The sequence below is a fragment of the Lissotriton helveticus genome, chromosome 4_1 (genome assembly GCF_964261635.1).
Source record: "Lissotriton helveticus chromosome 4_1, aLisHel1.1, whole genome shotgun sequence".
Classification (NCBI taxonomy): Eukaryota; Metazoa; Chordata; class Amphibia; order Caudata; family Salamandridae; genus Lissotriton; species Lissotriton helveticus.
In genome coordinates this window covers 164,590,221-164,616,043 of record NC_136063.1, presented here as the reverse complement: position 1 = coordinate 164,616,043, position 25,823 = coordinate 164,590,221, and the positions used below count along the sequence as shown (strand labels likewise).

Sequence of the window (25,823 nt, the reverse complement as noted above, 5' to 3'; positions counted from 1 at the left end):
GGTAGGAGCCGCGACAGCGTCAGCAGGGCTCACGTGGTTCCTTAGGTTGCAAGGGAGCCGCGACAGCGTCAGCAGGGCTCTGGTAGTCTTTAGGTTACTGGGGAGCCGCGACAGCGTCAGCAGGGCTCAGGTGGTTCTCGAGCAGAAGTCCTTCTCTGCTCGGTAGGAGCCGCGACGAGGTCAGCAGGGCTCACGTAGTTCAGGATACAACTGGCTTGATCGTCCCAGAGCCACCCTTGATATAGGACTCCTCTCCTTTGATGTCCGGAGTCCTCGCAGGCGAAGGTCTTAGCACCTGGGGGCTGGTTGTTGGGGGTTCCGCCTCGGCGGCTCCTTTCATCCTTTCAAGTTGGGTCTGGAGGGATCCCAGACGCTCAGCAGGCCTGGAGCCAGCCCTCAGGGAGGCCGGATGGGTGATCGAAACTCATCTCTCGAGGGGAGGCGGGAGGTGTGATCGAGCTACGCCTCCCTCTCTCGCTCACGGGGAAGGCCGAGGTCGGGCTAAGGCCGGGGCAGCCATCTTAGGTGCAGGGACATGGGCATCGGCCTCGGGTACCAGGGAAATGGAGGGAGAGGACGGGGAAGCCCAGTGTCGGGGATGTGGGTCATGGAGGGAATGGTCGGGTGAATCAGGGCCAGGGGGAGCTGCGCGGGTCAGGGAGGACCACGCCACGAGGCCGGGTCCAACACGCGTCCCCCCCCAGCTGAAGGTCAGGGAGAACTACCCATCTTCTTGGGGGTTCTCTTCGCTGAGGCGGAAGAACCTGGAGAGGCCGTCAGCGTTGGCGTGGTCGGTACCAGGGCGATGCTCTACTGTGAAATCCATCCCCTGGAGGGAGATTGACCATCGCAGCAGTTTGGGGTTTTCTACTCTCATCTGCATGAGCCACCGCAAGGGTCGATGGTCTGTTTGGACTCGGAAGTGGGTTCCGAACAGGTAGGGTCGGAGTTTCTTGAGAGCCCATACTACTGCGAACGCTTCTCGTTCGATGGTGCTCCATCTCTGTTCTCGGGGCAGTAACTTTCGGCTGATGAAGGCTACGGCCTGATCTATGCCTTCCTCATTGAGCTGGGACAGTATGGCTCCGATGCCATGCTCGGAGGCGTCTGTCTGGACCACAAACTCTTTGGAGTGGTCCGGGGCTTGAAGCACAAGGGCAGTACACACGGCGGTTTTCAAGGCGTCGAACGCCTCCTGGCAGGAGGGGTCCAGCGCACGCGCTTGGGCTGCTTCTTGGACGTCAACTCTGTAAGGGGACCTACTATGCTGCCGTAATTCTTTATAAACCTCCGGTAGTAGCCGGTGAGGCCCAGGAAGGCTCGGACCTCGGTTTGGGTGGTGGGCGGTTCCCAGGCCAGGATAGCATCGATCTTCGGCTGGAGAGGGGCGACCTGCCCGCTTCCGACCTGATGGCCTAGGTAGGTCACTGACCCCTGCCCAATCTGGCACTTGCTGGCTTTCACCGTCAAGCCTGCCTGGCGCAGGGCTAACCACACCCTCCGGAGGTGCCGGAGGTGCTCGTCCCATTGTGAACTGAACACCGCAATATCGTCCAAATATGCGGTGCTGAACTCTTCCAGCCCGGCCAGGACTCGGTTCATCAGGCTCTGAAAGGTGGCCGAGGCGTTTTTCATCCCGAACGGCATCACTCGAAAGTGATAGTGCCCGTCCGGGGTGGAGAAGGCGGACCGCTCCTTGGCTCCCTCTGTGAGCGTAATTTGCCAGTAGCCGCAGGTCAGATCGAAGGTACTCAGGTAGCGAGCAGACCCCAGGCGGTCGATGAGCTCATCTGCGCGGGGAATGGGGTGGCCGTCTGCTCGGGTGACTGCGTTGAGCCCCCGGTAGTCCACACAAAACCGAAGTTCGGGGACAGACCCAGGGGCCGCGGCTTTCGGGACCAGTACCACTGGGCTGGCCCAGGGACTGTCGGAGGGCTCGACCACTCCTAGGGTGAGCATTTTTGAGACTTCTGCCTGGATGCAGGTCCGGACTCGGGCAGGCACTCGGTAGGCTCGGTGTCGCACCGGCGGGCTGTTTCCGGTGTCCACGTCGAGGACACACCAGTCGATGATTTTGGGGACCAAGGAAAACAAATCAGGGAACTGCCCCAAGAGCTGGCGGCAGTCCTCACGTTGCTGAGGAGTGAGGGAGGGAGAGAGGCTCACTCCGTCTACGGAGCCATCCTTCTCTTTGGCACACAGGAGGTCAGGGAGAGGCTCCGTTTCCTCTTCCGCTCCGTCGTCGGTGGCCAAGAGCAAGCTCAACTCCGTCCGCACGAAGTGAAGCTTGAGGCGGTTCACGTGGAGAACCCGAAGGGGGTTCCGTGGGGACTGGACGTCCACCAAGTAGGTCACTTGGCTTTTCCTCTCCACGACCTTAAAGGGGCCGGTCCATTTGTCTTGGAGGGCGCAGGGTTTCACCGGGGACATCACCCAGACCTGCTGGCCCGGTTGAAACTCGACCAGAGTGGCATTCTGGTCATACTAGCGCTTCATCTCCTCCTGACTGGCTTCGAGGTTGGCTTCGGCCAACGCTCGGAATTTCCGTTTTTGATTTCGGAGGGTGAGAATGTAGTGGAACACATCGGGAGGTGGGTCTCGGGGGGCCGTCTCCCATCCCTCCTTGGCCAGGCTGAGGGGCCCCCGGACGGGATGCCCGTACAGCAGCTCAAATGGGCTGAACCCCAGGGACTTCTGGGGGACATCCCGGTATGCGAACAAGAGGCAGGGGAGGAGGACGTCCCACTTACGCCGGAGGGGCTCTTCTAGGGCCATGATCATCCCCTTCAGTGTCCGGTTAAACCGTTCCACTAGGCCATTTCCTTGGGGATGATACGGGGTGGTGAATTTGTAGGACACTCCACATTGTTGCCACAGGGACACCATGTATTTAGAGATAAAGTTCGTGCCGCGGTCACTCACGACCTCATGGGGAAAACCCACTCGGGAGAAGATCCCCATCAACGCTCGGCCCACCACGGGGCCGTTATGGTGCGGAGGGGGATGGCCTCGGGGTATCGGGTGGCGTGATCCACCAGGACTAGGATGAATCAGTGACCTTGGGAGGTTCTAGGGTCCAGGGGCCCTACTATGTCGATCCCGACCCGCTCAAAGGGGATACTGACGACGGGGAAGGGTTGGAGGGGAGCCTTGCACGTTCCTCCACTTTTTCCACTAGCCTGGCACGTGAGACACGACTTGCAGTGGGCTTGTACATTCGCTCGCATCTTGGGCCAATAGAAGTGCGTAACTAGGCGGTCATAGGTCTTGTCCTGCCCAAGTGTTCCGCCAGGGGCATATCGTGGGCCAGGCCCAGGAGGAAGTCTCGGAAGCGTAGGGGTACCACCAGCACTCCGGCTGACCCTAGCTCGGCAGACTTCTGCTTACTGTACGTGAGGTCATTCTCCCAATATACAGAATGGGCTCCAGTCTGGTCACCTGCAGCTTGGGCCGCGGCCTGTCGCCGGGGTCTGACCAGGGAAGGGCAAGTGGCTTGCTCCGGGGCAGAACTCCTCTCGGGAGGGGCCCCCCTCGTGGCGCCACTGCGCCAACCCGGGCAGATCATCTAGCTCAGGGATCTGTGCGGGATCGGGATGCAAGGGTTCGTTGTCGGTGACGGGCTCTCCTCCTGGGGAGAGGCCGGTGGGCTCAGTTCGGTCGTCCCTATCTTCTTCTACAGGGCGGTGGCTGGGAGGCTCGGCGTCGACAGTCCCGAGGGGGGGGGGTAGTCTGGCGGACATGGATCGGGTGAGGGCGCACACCCACTCGGGTAGGCCCATCATGCCCAGGTGGGTCTTGCGCTCCACCTGTCTCCACGGGGAACTTTCTAGGTCGTTGCCCAGGAGACAGTCTACAGGTTGGGAGGCTCGGACAGCGACTCGTAATTTTCCTATCACTCCCCCCCAATTCGAACGGTACTAGGGCCATCTTACATAAGCTCTCGGTGTTGTCAGCGGACAGTACGGGGCACTGGACATTCGGAATGATCTGGTCCTCTCTGACTAGGTGACTGAGGACACCTGTGATACTCGCCCTGGTGTCGCGAAGGGCCTCCACCCGGTGGCCGTTCACCGTCACCAGTTGCCGGTATTTCTTGGTATTATCAGGTAGGGGGCCCCGGGGATCATCTCTCGGTCTCCTAGGGAGACTAGGGCCATGGCAGCGGGTTCCCACTCTTCGGTGTCCTCCATCTCCTCCCCTAGGGCTACGTTGGCTACCTGTCTGGCTGGGGGAGCTGTCGTGGAGGGTCGCGCGGCCATGGGACACTGGGGGTCACTGGCGTAATGCCCTGGCTGTTGGCAACGGTAACAGGAAATAGTGACCCGGTGCCCACGGTTACCCGGGGGAGCAGGATTGGCTGGTGGGGGTGCTAGTAAGGTCTGGGGTTGGCTTCTGGGGGACTACGCTGGGGTCCTGACTGGGAATCCCTCTGCTTTCCTTGGTTCCCCCCTCCCCTCTGGCGGGAAGATCCCGGATGGCTCCGGGGGTAGTCTCCTACGGGGCCCCGGGGGACCCGGGTGTTCACCCAGCGATCAGCCTCCACGGCCAGCTTCCTTGGGTCTGCAAGCTTGCTGTCCAGCAAATGCTGGCGTAGGTCCACAAAACAGTGTTCCCATGCGATGAGGTCGGTATGTTCTTCGAAGGTGGTAACTTTGTTGCCCTTGATCCACCCTTCCAATGCTCGACTGAAAAAGTTCACGTACTCCACCCACGTGGTGCCAGGGATCTTCTTGCACTCTCGGAACGGCTGGCGATACATCTCGGGGTGATTCCATATCTCGTGATGAGGGCCTCTTTCATGTGGCTCTAGGAGGTCTGCACGGAGGACGGCAGATCGAGCAGGGTGTCTCTCCCCTCGCTCCGGAATCGACCCCACAACCCAGCTCCCCAATCCTTCTGTGGAACTCGGTGGGAGGTCATGGCGACTTCGTAGGCCTTGAACCATTGCTGGATATCGTCGTTCTTATAGTATTCTCTCACCACATCCTTGGGGATGTGGACTTTTGGCTCTACCAGGGGAACGGCTTCTCGGTTCCCCGGGGGTCGGTTTTCTTCGCTCCGGGCCTTTAGCTCGATCTCCTTCAGGCCGTGCTCGTGCTCCAGCTGGAGTCTCTTGTCTTCATGTTCTCGTTGGAGTTTCTTCTCTTCCAACTCTCCTTGTACTCGTAGCTGCTCTACCGCTAGCCTCTTTTCTGCTCTACCGCTAGCCTCTTTTCTGCTAGCTTTAATTTGCACTCAATTTTGAGTTTGGCCAATTCAAGTTCATGATTGCGGTTTCTTTCTCTGTCCGCTAGTTCTTCTGGGGAGAGGCCCCCATCTGGTGCACTGCTCCGTACCGGAGTGCTGCTGCCCACTCTTGGGTTGGGGCCGTGTTCGGTCGGCTGCTCTGCTCCTCCTCCTGACGGGGGAGGGTTTTCCTCGGATTCCACCCAAGCTTGTAGGGCTTTCTGCATATCTTCGTTCGTATTCAGGCCTGTGGTAGCGATTCCTCGTGCTCTGCAAAACTCTTTAAGTTCTTTGTGCGTCTACTCTTCCAGTCGTTCCGCACGGAACGTGATATTCGCGTCGGCTTCAGTGGAACTCTTGGTGTTTCTTTCTAGCATCTTTGTTCGGTAGTGCGTCAGCCGCTTACTGTACGATCTCCAGATTATGGACTCGGATCCCGTCGCTTGCCACCAATGTTAGAGGGGCGATCCCAGGGGAGGACAGACTCGGCACCTGACCACCCGGTGACCCACCTCTCCTAGGAACACAGCCGAGCAATGGCGGGAGACCCTCAGGGAGAGGATCTCGAATGTAGGATCGTACGCGCTGCGCTAGCACCACTCGACAAAGGGACACCACACCGTAGGATTCAGAGAACGTATTCTTTATATCTTCAAGTAAAAAAATGGATCTTTATGATCGCAGATTCTTGTGTACAGGCGAACAAGGGCTCAAAGAGTCTCGGTAGGGGTAGGGTAGCGGGACAGTCTCAAGGATCAAAGTCACTTGCGGGTGCGTATCCGGCGCACAGCTTCAATCCTCGAGCCGGGGGATACGGGTTGATCTTGGGTCCAGCCGGATCAGGATAGTCTCTGAGCCGCGATAGAATCAGCAGGGCTCGAGCAAGGAGGTCGCAGTTCTTACGGTCTTGGGGAGCCGCGATCAGATCAGTAGGGCTCAGGAGTTCTCAAGGTTGCAAGGGAGCCGCGACAACGTCAGGATGGCTCGGTGGTCTTGGGCAGAAGTCCTTCTCTACTCGGTAGGAGCCGCGACAGCGTCAGCAGGGCTCAGGTGGTTCCTTAGGTTGCAAGGGAGCCGCAACAGCGTCAGCAGGGCTCTGGTAGTCTTTAGGTTACAGAGGAGCCGCAACGAGGTCAGCAGGGCTCACTTAGTCCAGGATACAACTGGCTTGATCGTCCCAGAGCCACCCTTGATATAGGACTCCTCTCCTTTGATGTCCGGAGTCCTCGCAGGCGGAAGTCTTAGCACCTGGGGGCTGGTTGTTGGGGGTTCCGCCTCGGCGGCTCCTTTCATCCTTTCAAGTTGGGTCTGGAGGGATCCCAGACGCTCAGCAGGCCTGGAGCCAGCCCTCAGGGAGGCCGGATGGGTGATCGAAACTCATCTCTCGAGGGGAGGCGGGAGGTGTGATCGAGCTACGCCTCCCTCTCTCGCTCACGGGGAGCGCTCTACCCCCCAGCCGGGTATGGCGCCGAAGGCCGAGGTCTGGCTGGGGCTGGGGCGGCCATCTTAGGTGCAGGGACATGGGCATCGGCCTCGGGTACCAGGGAAATGGAGGGAGAGGACGGGGAAGCCCAGTGTCGGGGATGTGGGTCATGGAGGGAATGGTCGGGTGAATCAGGGCCAGGGGGAGCTGCGCGGATCAGGGAGGACCACACCACGAGGCCGGGTCCAACAGTCTGGGTGCCTGACTAGGCCTTGGTTCTGTGTGAGAAGGTCTGCCCTGTTGGAGAGCTTCTTGTGTGGAGCAATGGACATTTCTAGAAGGGTTAATGACCTTGGTTGCCTGGCCCACCTAAGATCCACCAGGATGAGGTTGAGGAGTGTTTGCAGCAGTTTGCTCACTACTTTTGGTAAAGGTTGGAGAGGAGGAGAAGCGTTTGCAAAGATACCTGACCAGTTAATTGACCGAGCTTTGCCCATGGACTGGGTGTGTAAGCCTGGAGGCGAAGCATAGGCAGTTTGCATTTTCAAAAACAGCGAAGAGGTCTATGTGTGGGGCCCCTCACCTAGGGAAGCACAGGAGTAATACTTGTGGGTGGAGATCCCACTCGTTGACTTGTTGCTGCGTTCTGCTTAGCAGATCTGCAAAGTCGTTTTCCACCTCTACCAAGTACTTCTCTAAGAGATGCACTTAGTGGTGGATCTCCCAGTGCGCTGCATGAGTGCTGACAGCTACAGAGCGTGTGTGCCACCTTGCTTTTGAAGATAAATTATGATGGTGATGTCTGTTCGCAGCCAAAATTACCTTACCCTGAATGTCTTGGAAAAAAGCTTTGAGGGGCAAGTGTATGTCTTAAAGTTCTAGAATGTTGATGTGGAGTCCCTGTTGATGAGGTGGCCACAACCCATGGACTATTGTTGATGAGATATATAGATGGGGATGTAAAAGTAGGCATCCTTCGGGTGTAGTGTGGCCATAAAGGTGCCTTAGTGCAGCAGGAGGAATGACATCCATTAAGGTGACCATATGGAAATGTTTGACGGGACTTCTTTGTTGAGAGGCAAGAAATCGTGGACTGGTCAGAGGAAGTCATCCTTCTTAAGGATAAGTCGTACAGGAACTTGATGTCTTTGCCCCAGTGCTATAGGGTGGGAGGAGCACTGACTCTGCTGCCCCTTCAAGAAAGATCCCCTTGACCTCCCCCTGCAGTAGGGCGAGGTGTTCTAGGTTGAGGGAGTGTGTGCGTGTGGGCAGCGGCGGCAGGCAATATAAAAATATGGGGGTTGCCATGCGCCCAACTCACCTGCCCGATGCAGCACTCCCGACGATGGTGGTGTGACTGACATGACTTCCAAGAGCAGGAGAGGGAAGCACTTACCTTCCTGCCCAGTGGAATCTGAATCCTGACCAATCCTGGAGCTGCTCTCAGGAGGGGGAGATTAACCTGCGGCTTGTGATGTCATGCTTACTGGTGATGGAAACCACCTGGAAGTCCGAGGGGACATAGCTAGAGGATCAGATGAAATTGGAGAGAGCATTCAGTTTAAGAGTCAGTCTAAGATTCCAGTGACCCCTGTGGGGAAGTCGCAGAAGAGGAGGGAGGAGGAGGTGGAGAAGGTAATGGAGGAGGAAAGGGGGGTGAAGCACTGACCGCCTTGTCTTTTGTTATGTTATGTTATACTTTTATTTGTATAGCGCACGGCTACTCGGAAAGAGTGTCCCGGCGCTTTATGTAGGCAGCTCAGCGATTAAAAAACATAACAACATGAAACAGAGACGGAGGAAAAAAAGACCACCCTAGAGGTTAAAGAGCCAGGTCTTAAGGCTCTTCCTAAACAGGAACAGATTGGGAGTACTACGTAGAGCCAGAGGTAAGGAGTTCCACAGCTGGGGGGCCCTGAGACTGAAGGAGCGACCCCCAGTGCGAGCCTTCCTCACTCGAGGGACCACGGCCATGAACAAAGATTCCGACCGAAGTGAGCGGACCGGGCGATAAAAGGCAAGCCTTCGCTGCAGGTACCTTGCTCCCGAGCCAAAAAGTGCTTTATGCACCAGAGTCAGAGTTTTAAACATAATCCGCTTCCGGATGGGCAGCCAGTGAAGCGACTGCACCAACCCGGATGCTCTCGCTCGCCTATGAAGGCCAAAAATGGCGCGAGCCGCGGAGTTCTGCACCACTTGCAGCCGCTGGACAAGATAGTCCGGCAGCCCTAAATATAGGGCATTGGCATAGTCCAATCTAGAGCCTATTAAGGCTTGAACAGTGATCTTTCTATGCTCCTCTGTAAGCAGAGGTAGGAACTTCCGGAGCATCTTCAAAATGCCAAAACAAGTGCCCGACAGACCAAGAATGTGTGATCCTAGCGTGAGGTTGTTATCAAACTTGACTCCCAAGTTTTTGGCCACCAGAGATGACTGAGCAGGGGGACACATGTCCGTTGGCCACCACTCCCGCCATTCAGGGTCCGAGGCGCAGCCGAAAAGCAGAACCTCCGATTTGTTGGAGTTGGCCTTGAGGTTATTCCGCTGGAACCAGTCAAAAACCATCCCTAGGCACCCCCGGATGCTCTCTCCATCAAATGCCTGATCTTTCCTGCACGTGAAGAGCAGTTGAGTGTCATCCGCGTAAGACACGATCTGGGCCCCAAAAGTCTCCACCAGTGCCGCCAGTGGGGTCATAAAGATGTTAAAAAGAGTCGGGCTCAACACAGAGCCCTGTGGAACTCCGACTCCCAAAGGCGGCATCTCAGCGGAGCTCGGGGAGGCCCAGACCGTTTGTCGGCGGCCCTCAAGAAAAGATGTAAACCATTTGAGCACCGTCCCCCTTAGACCGATGTCATAAAGTCTGGCGAGAAGCGCCTCATGGGGGACGGTGTCGAAGGCCGCCGACCGATCTAATATGACAAGCATGGCCTTGCCTCCTACGTCCAGTGTCTCCCGAATAACCTCTGACACCTCGAGGAGTGCCGTCTCCGTACTTAAATTAGGCCGGAATCCGGATTTCGAGGGGTGCAGTAGGTCATTTGATTCTAGAAAGCTAGAAAGAACGCCATGCACATGCTTCTCCGTGAGCTTAGCCAGGGCCGGAAGAAGGGAGATTGGCCTGTAATTGGCCAGAACCTCGGCATCCAATCCAGGCTTTTTGAGGAGAGGGATCACCATAGCCATAGCCCTTTTCCAGGACCGCGGGACCCTCCCCTCCCTCAAAGACGAGTTCAAGAGAGGATTGACCAATGGGTTCATCACCGACGCCATCCTGGCCAGAAATTTGGCCGGACATGGGTCTAGTGGCGAGCCTGATTTAAGACTGGCCAGAAGCGTAAGGGAAGCATCGGGGGAAACAGAGGGGAACTCCGCCAAAACAACATCTGGCGTAGACGATGGAACGAGTCCCGCCCCAAAACTGAGAAGCCCTTCCACGGATCTCTCTGAAAAGGAGGCCTGGATCGATTTGATCTTATCCGTAAAAAACCTGGCGAGATCACAGACCTATGACTCAGATGACACTATTTGAGGCAAGTTGGATCTAGGGGCCGTAAACTCCCTCACCACCGTGAAAATCTCCTTGCATGAGTTGGAGGCCGCCTCTATCCTTCTGGCAAGATATTCTTTTTTTGCACAGAGAATATTGCGATGGTAGGCTTTAACCGCCATCCTATAGGCAAGTCTGGCCTCCCCATCATACTGAAAGCGCCACGCCCTCTCGGCCACCTTACACTGGCTTCGATCGATACGCAGCGCCTCCTTAAACCACGGCGCAGACAGCCGCTTGGCCATAGGTCGAGGGGCCATTACAGGGGCTAGATCATTAAGTCTCTCTGCCAGCCACACCTGCATGGCCTCTGTATCCAACTCCAGGTCGCCCGAGTGGCAGGCGCAAGCTGTAGAGGAGCATCCAGATGTGAAGTGACTTCAGAGAGTCTTCTTTTAAGGCAGTCTTTCTGGAAGTGGCAGAGATCTTTCTAGTGTGGGAATAAATGATAGATTATGTACAGCTAATCGTCCTCAAGCTCCTGTTGGCACTTCTTGAGGATTGGCCTTTTGTCTGAGTGAGCAGCAAATTGTCTTTGAGCGGACGCTGATGTGGGCGTGACAGAGCTTTCAGCTTTGACGTCTTGGCTCAGATGTGTGCACTCAGACTTAAAGCCGATAGGGGAAGAGGCTTGTGGATAGATTTTGTTTCGGCTTTGATGCCTTGCCTCGGTGCAGACTTGAGTCTAAGGGCAGCGCCACACCTCGAGGCTGCAGAGATTTGGACATGAGGCTAGACGTCCCACCCCCTGTGGAGACAGTGCTTGACCTCAACATGCAAATGCGTGTGTGTTTTGGAAGTCTGATTTATGCTGTATTCACGCTTTTCGGCTGGGACTTGGGGCGAGTTCTGGTGTCGACTGTGGTAGATGAGGTGTCCTCGAGGATCTATTCTTCCTCTTGAACATCTTTCTCTTCCAGCCCAAGAGAATTGGAGCCAATAATCTCTCGGCTAGGCTCGTAAGCCGGAAAGCTCATTTGATTCCTCCTCACTGGTGTCATGCAGGCCTGCTTCACCAAAAGGTGTCCGGCATCTCGGACAATGAGCAGAACATTTTGTTGTGGGCCTAGCACCTGTCTCTAGGCTGCCTAAGAGTTTTCTTGCAACACAACAAGATGATGGACAGAGTGCTGAAACGTTTTAAACACTCAACCCCAGTCACAGATCTTGGTTAAATCCATCTTTTTTTTGCTCACTATGCCACCCCAGTTTGGACCCAGCCATGTGTAAATCAGCCTTGACCCTGCTCCCCGTGGGAACAGTCCAGCCCAAGTTGCCAGGCCAGGTCCTCTGTGGACCAGAAACAAGCATCTTGGGACCGGGTTCGGTGTATCACCCCTCATCAGACAGATGGATTTAATCCAGATCAGTGACTCGGGGTGAATGTTTTTTTTAAAACATATTTTATTGATAGATTTCACAGTAAAAGCAGCACCTCGCACACCGAAGTTAACTGCACATCAAATATGAAGCATCACGAAATTGGCAATCTATACAGCATTTTAGAATCCAATGTTTCATCAAACTGACCAAACATCCCCCCTCCCCCCCAACTCTCCCCACCCGGATCCAACCCATCCCAGTTGAACGACAGCACTTCCCAGTGTCTCCAAATATAAACCACCGTCCAATAGCATGTGTACCCCTTCCTCATGACCCGTCTATCCCATCTCCTGATCCATCTCCCGGTCTATCGGGGGCCCCAGCCAAAGGCCCCGATACTCTGCCCACTGCTTCCATATCTTATAATGCTTTCGCGGGCACCCACGGGCCACAAAGATTGGCTGTTCCAGGCAATACAGAAATCAAGGCCCTTCTTCCATACCGAAACTGAGGGAGGGCGGGGGTCCTTCCACGCCTTGGCTATATCCCTTTTGGCGAGGGTAAGACCCAACAGCAGTAGATGCCTCTTATATATGTTACCCCCCACCCCTTCCAAGACGTGTAGTAATCCTAAATGTGGTGTGCAAGGAAGTTCCCACCCCAATACCTCGGCCATACAGTTCCACACCCCAGTCCAGAATCCAACCAGTGCACCACAGCTCCAAACCGTATGGATCAGAGTCCCCATCTCCTTACCACACCTGAGACAGTCTTGGGATGCAATGAGGCCAGCCCGCCATAACCTTTCCCTTGTAAAGTACACTCTGTGCAAGTATTTAAGTTGGACCAGTCGCAGCCTTATCGCTATTGCCGCGCCTCTTGGGGCATCCAGCGCCTCCATCCAATCCTCCTCTTCAAGTGCCCCTATATCACGCTCCCACAACTCCCGAAGCTTCTGAAGTGTCGTTGAACAATGTATTACCAGCGTGCGATAAATACGGGAGATCTTTTTGTCCACCAGATTCCCCATAAAGACTTTGGCCTCCAGTGGGCTAAACAGCAGTAGGGAATCCAGACCCTCAAGACTCGGCCTGATGGCATGGCGGAACTGTAGGTACCTAAAAAATTGGGACTGGGTCATATCATACTCCCCTCGCAAATCTTGGAAGGATTTGAGCGTCGTCCCTGACATCACATCTCCAAAGGACGAGATGCCGATGGCATCCCAGCCCCCAAAGCCTTGGAGGGACGCCAGAGCAGGCAGACGGCCGTTGCGCCACAGCGGGGTCTCTTGCGTCAGCCTATCCCACCATCCCATGCGACGTAGAGCCTGTCTCCAAACTTGAAAAACTACCTGGGTGGCCGGGGGCAGTCCCCTTCGCAGCCGCGTCGCATAGAGGACTGTATGTAACGTTTTGGAGCCCATGAGATGTCTCTCCAGAGCATATGCCGGATCCCCCTATCTCCATACCACCATTCATTTACAACTAAAAGTTGAGAGGTCTGGTAGTACGACAATATATCGGAGGTTGCCAGACCCCCATCATAGGTGGACAGGAAACAGGTGCGCAGCGCTACCCACACCATTCCCCCGGCCCACAAATACTGTCCCAATGCGGAATTTACTTGTCGGAACCACTGGGGCGAGATCAGGTATGGGTGATTTTGCAGTTGATAGAGTAATCGGGGGAGAGCCACCATCTTAAAAATTGCTGATCTGCCATATTTAGTAAGGGGCATTCGGGACCACGTCTTCATCTCCAAGCGGACTCTATCCCAAACCGGCAACAGGTTGCACTCCCAGGAGAGCGCGGGACTCGCGGAGATGAACACCCCCAAATACTTAATACCTCCCACCGCCGTTTGCAGCGTGGAAGCCCACTCCCCGACACCTGGGCCGTCCCCCAGCACCCATATGACCGATTTACGAGGATTTAAGTAGAGACCTGAGGTCTCGCCGAATATCTGCATAATTTCTAATAGGCGCGGTCCCGACCTATCAAGCTGCGTGAGAAAGAACAAGACGTCCAGCCGCACCCAAGCCGCAAGCGGCTCCATCGCCAGGGCAAACAGGTATGGGGAATGGGGGCACCCCTGATGCGTACCGCGCGCAATGGAAAATTTGGATGATACGGCCCCTGCCACCCTGACCGACGCCGTCCGATCCGTATACAAGAGTCTCAAATAGGACAAAAAGTGAGGCCCCAGGTTAAGCCGAGGCAGAAGCGCAAATAAATAAGTCCAGCTCAGGGAGTCAAAGGCTCTGTCAATGTCCGCCAGGAGGAGTGCCGCTTGGACCCCAGTGCCTTGAATAGCCGCCACCGCGACGTGTGCCCTTCGTATATTATGACTAGTTGCCCTACCGGGCATAAACCCGGCCTGATCCGGGTGAACCAGCCCCATAATATAAGGCAGGAACCGGTTAGCAAGCACTTTAGCCAGAATCTTAGCCTCAATATTTAGGAGAGATATGGGGCGGTACGACGCGTGCTGTTCCGTCGGGGTGAATGTTTGACAATGTTCAGCATTTCGTCAATCATCTTTTTGTGTAGCTAAGGGGTTTCTTGCTCCTGAAGGTGAAACAGTAGTCGCAGTGGGTGTCGTCATAGTCTGGGGCGAGGCACAGCTTCCAGGTACTGTGGGGGTCGGCCCTGGGGTACTTCGAGTGGCACTGGAGGCATTCTCTTCAAGGGTGTCAGTTCCATCATCCTCTACACCACTTCCTTTTCCGGAGTGAGTAAGGAAGGTGCAGGGCCCCAGAGAACAGGGTGCCCCGGGAACCAGGAGGCCCAGTCTTCAAAGACTATTTCTGGAGTGGGTCGAGTAAAAAGAGGAAACCGAATGATGGCTTAAAGCAAAACTTTTCTTGGCGACGGGAAAGCAAGCAATGGGTCCTTGGACGTCTATACGTGTCTGAACCTGATGGCGAATCCAACAATGTAAATGGTTCCCATGTACTTTTACTACTAGAGTAGCACACGGTTACGTGCAAAGGTTTTCATATTCTGTCCCCATGATGTCTGGGCTAAGTTATCCTGTAATTATATGACTATACTGGTGATATTGAGATTTTTGTAAAAGGATATGTCTGGTTCAAGTCTAAGCACAGTCCTCCAGACATGTCTAGTTTCTGTCTGAACTAGGTCATGCCTTAAAGATGCAACTGATATTAGGGTTATTATAGATAATCTTAATTCCCTGCCATTGCCATTTCATACTGATATGGCGAGGCTCATACAGATAGTTATCTAGAGAGTCTTTAAGCCAGAGCATGTCTGGTCATTGCTCATACTAAGTCCACTAATAATGGTGTAAAAAGTAGTGGTGATGTTATAGAGATGCATAAAGTGTGTGCATGCCTTGTTCCTACCTGAGCTGCGTCATCCCATAATGGTGTGATTGGTATTGGTTGTATTAAGAGTATTCTTAATTCATGCGAACATCTGGTTCCTTTCTCAGTAAATGCACACATACTAGTTATATTGCAGAGATTGTTCAAGTGGGGCTTGTGTGGGTCCTGTCTGATTTATTTACAAAACCATTATGTGCTCTTACGCCAAAAGTCCGATTGTATCTAAGTAAGTGTTGCATACTATCTGTATTATGTGTCCTTCAGAAGCTGAGTGGTGGGAAGAAGGGCTGTTTGTAGTCATTGTACTATTTTGTCTCCATGCAGCTCCCCGACAGATAAGAAAAGCAACCCACTACCACAGGATAGCATAAAAAGTCGCTACTATCTCAGAAGGAGAACGCCGCCAAAGATGCAGACAGTGAAGAAAATCTCCCCTAAGGGGCTGGTCCAAATCAGCAGGCACAGACTGCGTCGCTTGCCTGTCTTGAAGCAACCTTCGCTTGCAAGAGAAGGTAGGAGAACATCCTTTTGCTTCCCACCTTGCATTGTCGCACAAAATTGTGTCGAGATTCAGCTGCTTATAATATGTACATCTCTTGGGGACGATCGTGGAGCGTTTTCACTTTTTTAACTTAAGACATTTAAGGGCCAGATGTAGGTAGCCAAATACCGGTCGGTAACGGCCGATTTCGGCCGTTACCGACCGGTATTTGGCTTTTGAGATGTAGGGGGATTGCAACAGGCCATTTCAGTAATTTTACCGATTCGGTAAATATACCGGTCGGTAAATTTACCGACCGGTATTTTTATAGAATCTGTAAAATTGAGATGTAGGTGGGACTCTTCTGAGTCCCACAAGCCCTACAAATTCGGTATTTTACCATCAAATTCAATTTGATGGTAAAATACCGATTCAGGTGTGCATGCACATGTGTGCATGCACACCTGTGCCATATGACAGGCAGACCTGCCCTTAGGGCAGGTATGCCTGCCATATGGCCCCCGAACCTTTTTTGGGGGTGCTAGAGGGTGTCAAAGTGACACCCCCTGCACCCTTGTCAGAATCGGTATATACCGACCGGTAATGCCCCATTCATTCCTATGGGCTTCAAAGCCCATAGGAATGAATGGGGCATTACCGGTCGGTATTTACCGAATCGGTAAATACAGATATTTACTGATTCGGTAAATGGAACATCTGGATGTTCCTACATACACCCCTTCTTATTTACCGATTCTTAATTACCGAATCGGTAAAATTCGGTAATTAAGAATCGGTAAATAAGTTCTACCTACATCTGGCCCTTAAAGAGGTGGTTCTGTTGCTATCCTGAGGCATAAATGTGTATACAAAGACACCTCCCTTGGCACTACTTTGGGAGGCTCTCCCACCATCACAGCTCTAGTACTGGGGAATTTTGAGGCATGTGTAAGTTAATATATGGTCACTTACCGAAGTTTTCTAGCAGCATCGGATGTTAGTCTGGTTTTTTGGCTTTTTTGTTAATCTTAAAAAAATATCTCAACTATAAGCTACATTCTCAGTGTAAGAATTTTCAATTAGTACTTTTTTATCATTCGTTTTCCTTGTCTACTGATGTTTTCAATGGCTTTGAAGTAATACAATTAAATCCTCCCACATCTAACTTTGGCTTTTAAATGAAAAATTGTTCTATGTGGACATGGGAAATGGCTCAAGGCCTGATTTAATGTTGATTGATAACAGAAAATTCTCCGATTTCTGGCAGAAGTGCTAAATCCAGAGGAGGAACCACTGGTGGAATTTTCTCCACCACTCGTGGCATCTGTTTGGAAGGTGGGGGGTAGATGGGGCCTCTGCCACAGCTTTGTTTGTCCTGTCCTTTCCTTTGGCCCCCCACCACAGCTGTTGAATGTTGCCTCTGTGTGTGACAACAGGAAAATAAAAATAGACACCACCACATACATTAATATCTAAATACCTTTCACTGCAAAAAGCATATACGTCTATATCTTCACACATGCACACTCTCTACAAGAGCCCTTTGTGGGTACCCATAACAGTTTTATCTGTGGGCCATTTTGTGACCCCACCTTAGAGATCATTTCTAGAGCTGACACTGTCCACCACACTATTTATTTGATGGATCAAATTCCATCTGTGGAATCCTCCAGAGATGTGGGATCATTTTTTATTACTCCCAGACTTGCACACATGTTAAACTTTCATGTGGCAAGTTATTGAATACTACAACACTCAGAGAGCTAGTAAGAAGAACAACTAGTGAGAAGAACAAATAGTATTGACACTAAATGTCTTGACTGTGGAATGGCTCCATTGTAGATCATCCCCGTTGTCGTTGTGGTTTCCTTTCCCTTAAGAAGTAAAATGTGTCATTTGACATCTGCTCCTGAATGGAATTGTAAATTCTAGAAACAAGTCTTTGATTCAAAGGGTACCCAAGACTGAGAACCAATCTCTGGCTTGACGGTGATGAACAAGAGAATGTAGCGTGGTGCTTGACATCAACGGTGTAGTAAGGAAAAACCTTGTCCATTAATCTGATCGGAAGTATTGATCTAAACTCTATGATTACAAAACATTATCTTGATGAGTGACAATAAATAACCAAATTCTGGAACCACACTGTTATTCCAGTTTTTTCAAATGGTATTTAGATTTTATGCTGATGGCTTCCTTTGAGTTTTGGTTTTCCACCTAGAGTATTTGTGCAAATTTGTGGACAGTGGAAACAAACACTCTTATTATGAAATGTATTGAGTCACTAAAGGAACCCTGTATTCTTAAGTTTCAGTTCATATGTCATTTTATTGCTTGTATCTATTGTGTTTCTTGATCAGTAGAAGTGTTTCACTCTGACATGTATGCTTGTGTGCTTTATTGAGGCTCTTTAAAGTAAAACCGTACACTCCAGAAAAATCTACTTTAATTCCAGAGAACATTTTTGAATGTGGCAGTAAAGATTCCCACAGAGAAACACATTAGTCACTGAGATGCATCAAATCCAATTTGGAAATGGTGTATTCCCTAAAACATATAATGTTAAGCCAATTAAAGTAGTTGTCAAATTATATGATTGAGCTATGAAGAGGCTGTTATGCAAATACTTAAATATCTTAGGAGTGCAGCTGTTCTGTTAAGAGCTTGAGACTTTTATAGTGCAATTATTGTAAGGTTCTCTCTAAATTAAACGTCATGGCGACTGTTCATGCATGTTACAAAGTAATGATTGCTATTAACTGGCTCAAGTATTTATTGTTCAAGGAGGAAAATGGTTATTTTTATCAGAAGCATGTATGATTTTTAAGCTGTAATAGTCACACTCAATAGAGTAAAATACAATATAGCTGTTAGGTGGAGCTTGGTTTCACTGTATTATTCTTGTATCCATGTGTTGAAATACAATGGAACAGTGCAAACCCTGGCAGTACTTTCCATGTTAAATAATTTGTGTTTAAGAGATAGTAGTGTGACTAAGCGTATCGCAGCATTTTCTGTATGGAAGTCACGGTGCGTATTTAGAAAATGAATGGTCATGTACAGTAAAGAATTGTGAATCTAAAAATGAAGACATTATCTGCATTCTTGCAATAAGTAACAAAATGTGTTCATTACAAAGGATAAAAAGCAAAAATAAGACTCTAAGCGCATAGAAGCGTTTCTCGCCATGCGTTCTTCAGTATGGTAGAAATGTTCTACCTTTATACCTAGGATATGTCAAGGAAGAGACTAATGAGTAAAGTTCACAGGAGTGACCCCAATCGGCCACACTTGTCCCAAGTGTGGTGCACACCACGCTGATTTTGCCCACATTACTTGGAATTGTGTAAAAATAGGATGCTATTGGAGGGCCATCTTCACTCTTATCTATACTATAGCTCCTGTACCTGTAATGGCTCTGTTGGGGAACGTGCGAGAGATCCCTAAGCCAATAGGCACATTTACATCTATTGCGCTGCTATTGGCTAGGAGAGAGATAGCACTCCACTGGGGGAGCAAAGGTACCCCTACCACAAAAGCCCGGCTCAATAGTCTGGTATGTTGTAATACGAATAGTGAACTATTTGCCATGACACAGCCCTTGGCATCCAGGCCACGGGACATCAGGGGGCCACTTAAGTGTTATCTGCTTACAGTTGGCTCGCCACCCCTTTTGCAGCAGTTGGCAGGAACAGTGCCTGCCAGGGTGGGTTAGACCTCCGAGACTGTCTCTGATGCACGTAAGCGCCTCTAAAATGCGTGAGGTGGGCCATAAACCTTGGCATAAAGGGACGAGTGCAGGTTGACTAATCGTTGATTTCGTAAAGAAATGTGTATGTCACCCCGAATACCAGTGTGCGTTATGTACTTGGTCATTTCTCTGAACAATATACTTTGTAAGGTTGCGATGCGTAATTAACATGCCGTCTTTTTGTTGTATATCACTGTGAAAATGGAAAATAAAGTTTGGGGAAAAAAGTAGGGAATGTATTGATTTTTGATATTTTTGTAAGAAGAAAGGAGTGTTTTTAGGTGCAGACTGATTGGGAATTCAATATAAAATATATAATTTTAATCGAGGAATCTGAATACCGAATTATTATCCTAATAATGAGGCTGCTCATGCTTGCTTTTCAATTTAAAGACAACCCCATTGTTTATCAGGCCATTAACACAAGGATAAAATGAAGGGAGGGTTGAAGCTGCAGCTATTTCCAGGAATGAGCAGAGACTGCAGCATTGCATACTGTTCCAGAAGGGTAACTGATTTAAGAACTCATCCCATTCTGGCACAGCCTGGAGGCAGCTGTCCTCGGCATAAGGCTTAGGCAGAATGCTTAGGGTGAACTTTTTTGTAATGACAGAAAACAAGCATTGCCAAAGCCAATAGGTCTGAAATTGGCTGCCAGCCTGTTTGCTTTACAAATTTATTTTTTATGTTTTTGTAAATCCTTATTTAAAAAATACTGCCCCTACAAGCACTAACAGGTAATCATCTTTGAATGTTTTTGTAATAAAATGTTATAAGAACATTCAAATAGGCCCACCCCAGTGGCCAAAGGAATGTGTGTGCAAGATCGACCCCTTTGATTGTTTTACAAAAGCAGTCAAATATTATCACCATTGCATAAACACGTACAGCTTCCATCTTGGCATAGGTTGGAACCCACTCACAAAGATCGTGATCGCAAGCAGTGCACAAATGGAATGCGGTGATGGGAGCCTGCCACCCACTTGAAAAGTTTTTAAAGCAAAGTTTAAAAAACATAATGTAAAATTAAAAAATATCTCTAGGAGACCTGTGGGCATGTAATGGCCCACAGATCTCTGGTACTGACGGGACTGCTTTATGAGTGGTTAAGGGCATGGAGCTTAAGCTATATCTGAAGGGAGCTGCGGTGGTTGGTAGATGACACTACAGTAAGCTAGTAGATGCAGAGATTAAGAGTTGTAGCTGAAAGCTGTGAAATGTCTTGCCAGCCCAGAAAAGGGGCATTCCATTTGCACCCTTATCTTCTGTCTCTGGGAAATGCGTTGGCACAAAAATTTTATTTAAGCTTATGTATTGTTCGCCTAATGCCCCTGATGGTTCACAATTCCAGTGTGTGTAAAGGAGAACACCGGGTCAGGTGTACTAAGAATTGATTTGCAAAATGTGGTGGCAACCTGCTCACTGACTTTCTGCAAATCCGCTCAGATTTTGTGAATCGTGCTATATAGTAATAGGTCGGTTTGCAAAATTCACATTTGTGGTGGGTAGCAATTTAATCTGCTGCATCAGTATTCATGAGGTAGGTTGCAAATTGCGACTCACTCTGAATGTACGCCATCTTAGGGATGGTGCCTGATGGTGTCAGCAGACCGCCATGTCTGTGATGGCATTTGAGTACTTTTTTTCTTTTAAATGCACCTTGTTTTACTTGGAAGCGTTTGAGTTGGTAGTGTTCCTATGGACCATTGTTCACTCCAGAACATAAATTTTTTCATTCCCCTAGGCACCCCTTCCTCTTTACGAATGTGTTACCACTTTGGTTGTGGAGTCAGTAACCCATCAATGATTTGTGTCCAAAATTGCAAATACATAGTAATACAAATCAGAATTTGGAAGGTATGCCATAAACACTCCCTTCCAAATGTCAATTCATAATGCATTTCTTACAGAATCACAACATGGGTTTAGTATATATGTAAAAGCCATTTAGTGACTGCAAATCCTTTGATTTAGCAATTGGCTTTGTACATCTGGCCCTTTATTCTCCAAGGTGTGATCTGGGCTTGACTGGTCCTCACCCACCCTCTTCACACACCTTCTGGATTAAAAAGAGGAGGCACAGACTCACAGACTGTACTGCTGAACTGCTTTGCACTAAGATCATATAGAGTACTAGTATGTTCATATTTAGCTGTATTGCATGGACTTTTTAAGTGAACAAGAAGCTCTTGGTGTGTTATGTTACCTGTATTTGTAGAGCATCATATCCTGGTGAGTCAAAGGTAATACTGTTGGAGAAGAGCCTGAAAGGGGCAACAGAACTGAGTGGTTCAATAAGCAGGTTTTCTGCAGTTTTTCAAAGACTGACAGTTGGTAGTAAGGCGAATATGCAGTAGGAAGGTATTCCAGTGGTGTGCGACCAGAAAAGAAAAGGATCGGCCGCCAGATCTGGCAAGATGGCTCCAGGGGATAAAGTGGAGGCATCGTGAAGATGAGCGCAGAACCATAGCTGGGTTACATAAAGATTCTGTTCACACACAGAAGTTTAACCAGCATGGGAAAATCAACAGATCTCTCCTATAAGAGCTATTGGCTTTGGCAATGTTTTGTAGTCATGCTGTACAGCAGCGTAGATGCTTTGCAGTGTGGCTAAAACAAATTTAAGAAAGCGCTACGACCTAGCCAGGGCTTTTGTACTTTTTTTTAAAGTGCATTAACGCTGGATCATAGTCTTCTTTTTTTATTAACATTTTGAGCCATGCTGCTATACAGCATGTGCACAAATCATTACCAAAGTCAGCAATGCCCATGCTGTACAGCATGAACAAAAGGCAATGGCAGAGCCAATAGTCTCAACGGCATGACCTATGGGCTTTGCCAATGCATGTTATTTCTCAGCACAACAACTCTGTGATTCGGAGCAAAGTAATTAAACTCCCCAAGCATGAAAAATAAAAAAAATGATGACATTTGGCAAAAATCTTATCACATAAAGGAAACAATTGCATCCATGTCTCTGTATTAGTGAAAATACATTTGTTTGCAGATAACATGGTTTGTCACAGTAAACAGAGAAAAGGGCATCTTTGAGGTGAGTGGTATAGTAAAACATAGTTACAAATGACAAGAGATTACACAAGGGCAACAGGGAAGTAGAAGAAATAAAAGTAGTAAAAGTAGTACCTCAATCTCAGCTGAAAGACAAATATCAGTACTTGGTCCTTGCTCCAGCTGAAAGAAGAAGTGAAGCCAGCATTTGCTAGCCAATTAGAATGCAGCAAAAAGCGACGATAAAGCCACTGAATGTTTAACAGTCTTATTTTGTATACAGTATCTCTCACTAGAGCACATGCCAGCGCCTGCGCTGTCGCAGGCGAGACCGACAAATGGCCCGCCTGCACATTGGTAGCCAGTGGAGTGACCTCCAGGTAGGTTTGGAGGAGGAGTGGGTGGACCAAAAGTTTAACAACTAACCATACCACTGTGTACTAGATGGTCTACAGTCTTTTCAAAAGATCTCCTTGAACGCCAACGTATAAAGCATTGCTATGGATAAGCCAAATGGTTACCAGAGCCTGAGCGACTGTTTTACAAGGCCCTAAGGAGAGCCACTTATGTTTACAGGGCATGCGGAGAATGCTGTGGCAGGATGTGGAGACTGTAGTCATTTGCTCTTTCGTGGACCAGTTTCTGTTCACTATGATGCAGACTTCTTGGCGAAGTCTGCCAGGAGGACAGGGTCCTAATTCTTTGGACCACCATTCATTAGACTTGAAGGCGGTGGCTTTACCGAACAGTATGGTCGCTGTCTTCTCCACATTCAGGCAGGTCTCCCTCCTCCAGCTGGGAGTGTGGCACGTGCCTTGCAGGAAACTGACTCATCATCATCATCAAAAACTTTATTCGATTCAAACAAGAACCATAAAAGTCAAAATGTACATTTTAAATACATGAATTAAATTTCATTTAAAAACAATTAAAAAGGTATACCATTATTTTAGTGATAGAAAACATTTGGTTAATATAATCACAGTTTTGGCCCATAACTTTTCAATCATATTCGGTTAAAATAATCATGATTTCCAAATACCCATATTACATTGAGATCTAAGACAACAAAGTCAAAAACAACAATATACATGGGCTACAGACAAGTTCATGGGAACAAATTTAACCATACCGTTTCCTAATCGAAAGTGACACACGTATAAAATTTAGCATTGCACAGCAAACATCAGATGTGGACAGAGATAGCAAATGGTCATAACCCTCTTTATAGTGGCATGGTTGCTTTTCCTTAAGGATCGGCTTAATGAACCTAATTCTCGGATCCTTGTATAGGGGGCAGAAGAGAACAAGATGCATAGTACTTTGGCTTATTCTGTTGTTACAGGGACAGGGGGGCAGTCTCTCACACCAACTCCCCTGTTTAGGAAACGCAAAAAGAAAATGCAAAATGTGTAACCTAAACCTCGTCAAATAGAATCGCCATTGTACATGATTTGTAAAGGTTAAATAAAACTGATGCTGTAAAGTAACCTTAAAAGCGTGAGTACTAACCAAGGAATGCACAAGCGAGGATTTCCAATAACTTGTTTTGATAACAGATTTAATATCTCCCCGAATATTTTCGGGGTTATCAAAAATGTCACCCAAGCCTATTTTATGGAGTGTTACATTAACATAGCATAACCACGGGATCTTATTCATGTTCATCAATTGTAAACAATCCCGGAGGATGTCTCTAGACAGCTGTAAATCCTCTGATAGCCATATTTTACCCCATAATAATAGGGGGGAAAGATGAATGGTATCACTCACATGACTCAGACCTATCTCCTCGTGGGCAAATTTATTTGAAGAACTTCTTGGGATAGCCAGTACCCGCTTTAGAAATTTGTTCTCCATGGTTTGTATTGTGTCAGGGCTTTCAATTCCCCAAACCCCTGCCCCATAGGTAGCTACCGACAAACATTTTGCTATATACAAAGTTTTTAGATGCTTGACAGGTTTTTGACCCAACTTCCCACAGAAGCGGAACAAACCTTCAATTGAGCGACTAGCACTCTGGACTCGAGTTTTCATTAAAGGGGCCCAACTTAGTTTGTTGTTGAAAAGGTTTCCCAGATAGTTAAAATTTTCCACCTTTTCAATGATGTCATTATTTACTACAAACTTTCTGGTTTTTGTGCTCTTTGGGCCACAGACCATGGCAAAAGATTTGGTAAAATTTACCTTCAGGTCTAGATCCAACATAAAATTATGGAAAGCATCAAGACAGCGCTGCATACTGTTTCCTGTAAGTGTCATTAATACCGTATCATCGGCATAGGAGAGCATTGGTATGCTCCTCCCATTAACCTTTGGAAAATCATGGCAGTGGTCCAACAGATATTTTTCCAGCCCATTAGTATAAACTAGGAACAAAAAGGGGGCTAAAATACATCCCTGACGGACGCCCTCAGTCGAGGGAATGGATTTAGTTTTCTCTCCCCCTGGCCCGAACCTTATGGCTACAGTGGTTGCTGCATGAAGTCTACGAAGCAAGTGAACCAAGGGCTCCTCGAAACCCATGGCCTCCATCATTTTCCACAACTTGCTTCGACAGACAGTGTCAAATGCACTAGAGAGATCCATGAAGGCAAGATGGATGGAAGAATTCATTGCCTTCACGTATTTCCCTATAATCAGAGACAGGTTCAGGCACTGTTCAACAGTGCCTTTGCCTTTTCTGAACCCGTATTGGGAATCCACAATAAGGCCCACCGAGTCTGCCCAGGTTTCTAATCTGGCTAATATGACCCTGCCCAATATTTTACATGATGCATCGATAAGTGAGATTGGGCGATAGCACCGAGGATCAGATCTGTTGCCCTTCTTAAAAATCGGCACCACTACTGCCTCCTTCCATGAAGTTGGAATACGGCAAATGACAACTGCTCTAAATACGTTTAGCAAAAGAGGAGCCCAAATCTTAATGTTATGCTTAAAAAAGTCCAATGGGACTAGGTCAGGACCAGGAGCTTTTAGTGATATGCCTTTCAATAAAGCATCTTCCACTTCTTGTAAGGAAAGCGATAAACTTAGGGACAAAGAGGATTCAGAAACCACCAAATCCCTAGAGTCTCCTATTGGGGGTTCGTTGAGTGAAATTCTATGTGGATTAAAAATATCCCCGAAGTGTGATTCCCATGTTTCACATGCGATCTGCATCACCATGTTGTCCTTGCCATTGCTTATAAAAAGGGGACGATTAATCACTTCCCAGAAAAGCCTATTGTCTTTCAATTCTGAGGCCTTTTCTAGATCTTCCCAAGCTCTATTTTTAAGATCCAGCTTCCTTGTTCTAATGGCTTCTTTATAGGCCAATCTAGACACCCTAACCAATTCTATATTCCTAGGTTTTTGTTTTAATGCCACTTTCAGGGATTTATGTGCTGCCGAGCATGCAGCATCAAACCACCTGGGCCCTAACCTTTTATTTCTCCCAATTGGTTTTGTAAGCCGTTCGGCTACATGCCCACATAGTGACTCAAAATTCCCTATAACCTTTTCGGGGTTAGCTGTCGATGATAAACATGCGTCATATTCTTGGCTGTGTCCATGTATTATTTCATCCTCAAGACCTGCTGCGTCTATTTTGCCCCATTTAAGAGTGATACCTTGATTTCTGTTATACTTTATTGGTTGTTCCCAGACAGAATGTTTGGGTTTAACAGGACACAGGAGGGATAAGATCAAAGGGTTATGGTCACT

General features: G+C 49.2%; 1 protein-coding gene across 1 annotated transcript in view; it reads left to right on the top strand.

The window, feature by feature from the left end:
* The window catches only part of ZC3H3 (zinc finger CCCH-type containing 3), a 1,704,695-nt gene that overhangs the window by 83,949 nt on the left and 1,594,923 nt on the right, over positions 1-25,823 (top strand). Inside the window, exon 3 of the mRNA XM_078686633.1 lies at positions 15,199-15,386. Coding sequence (XP_078542759.1) covers positions 15,199-15,386 — 188 coding nt within the window. The remainder of the gene's footprint in view (positions 1-15,198; positions 15,387-25,823) is intronic.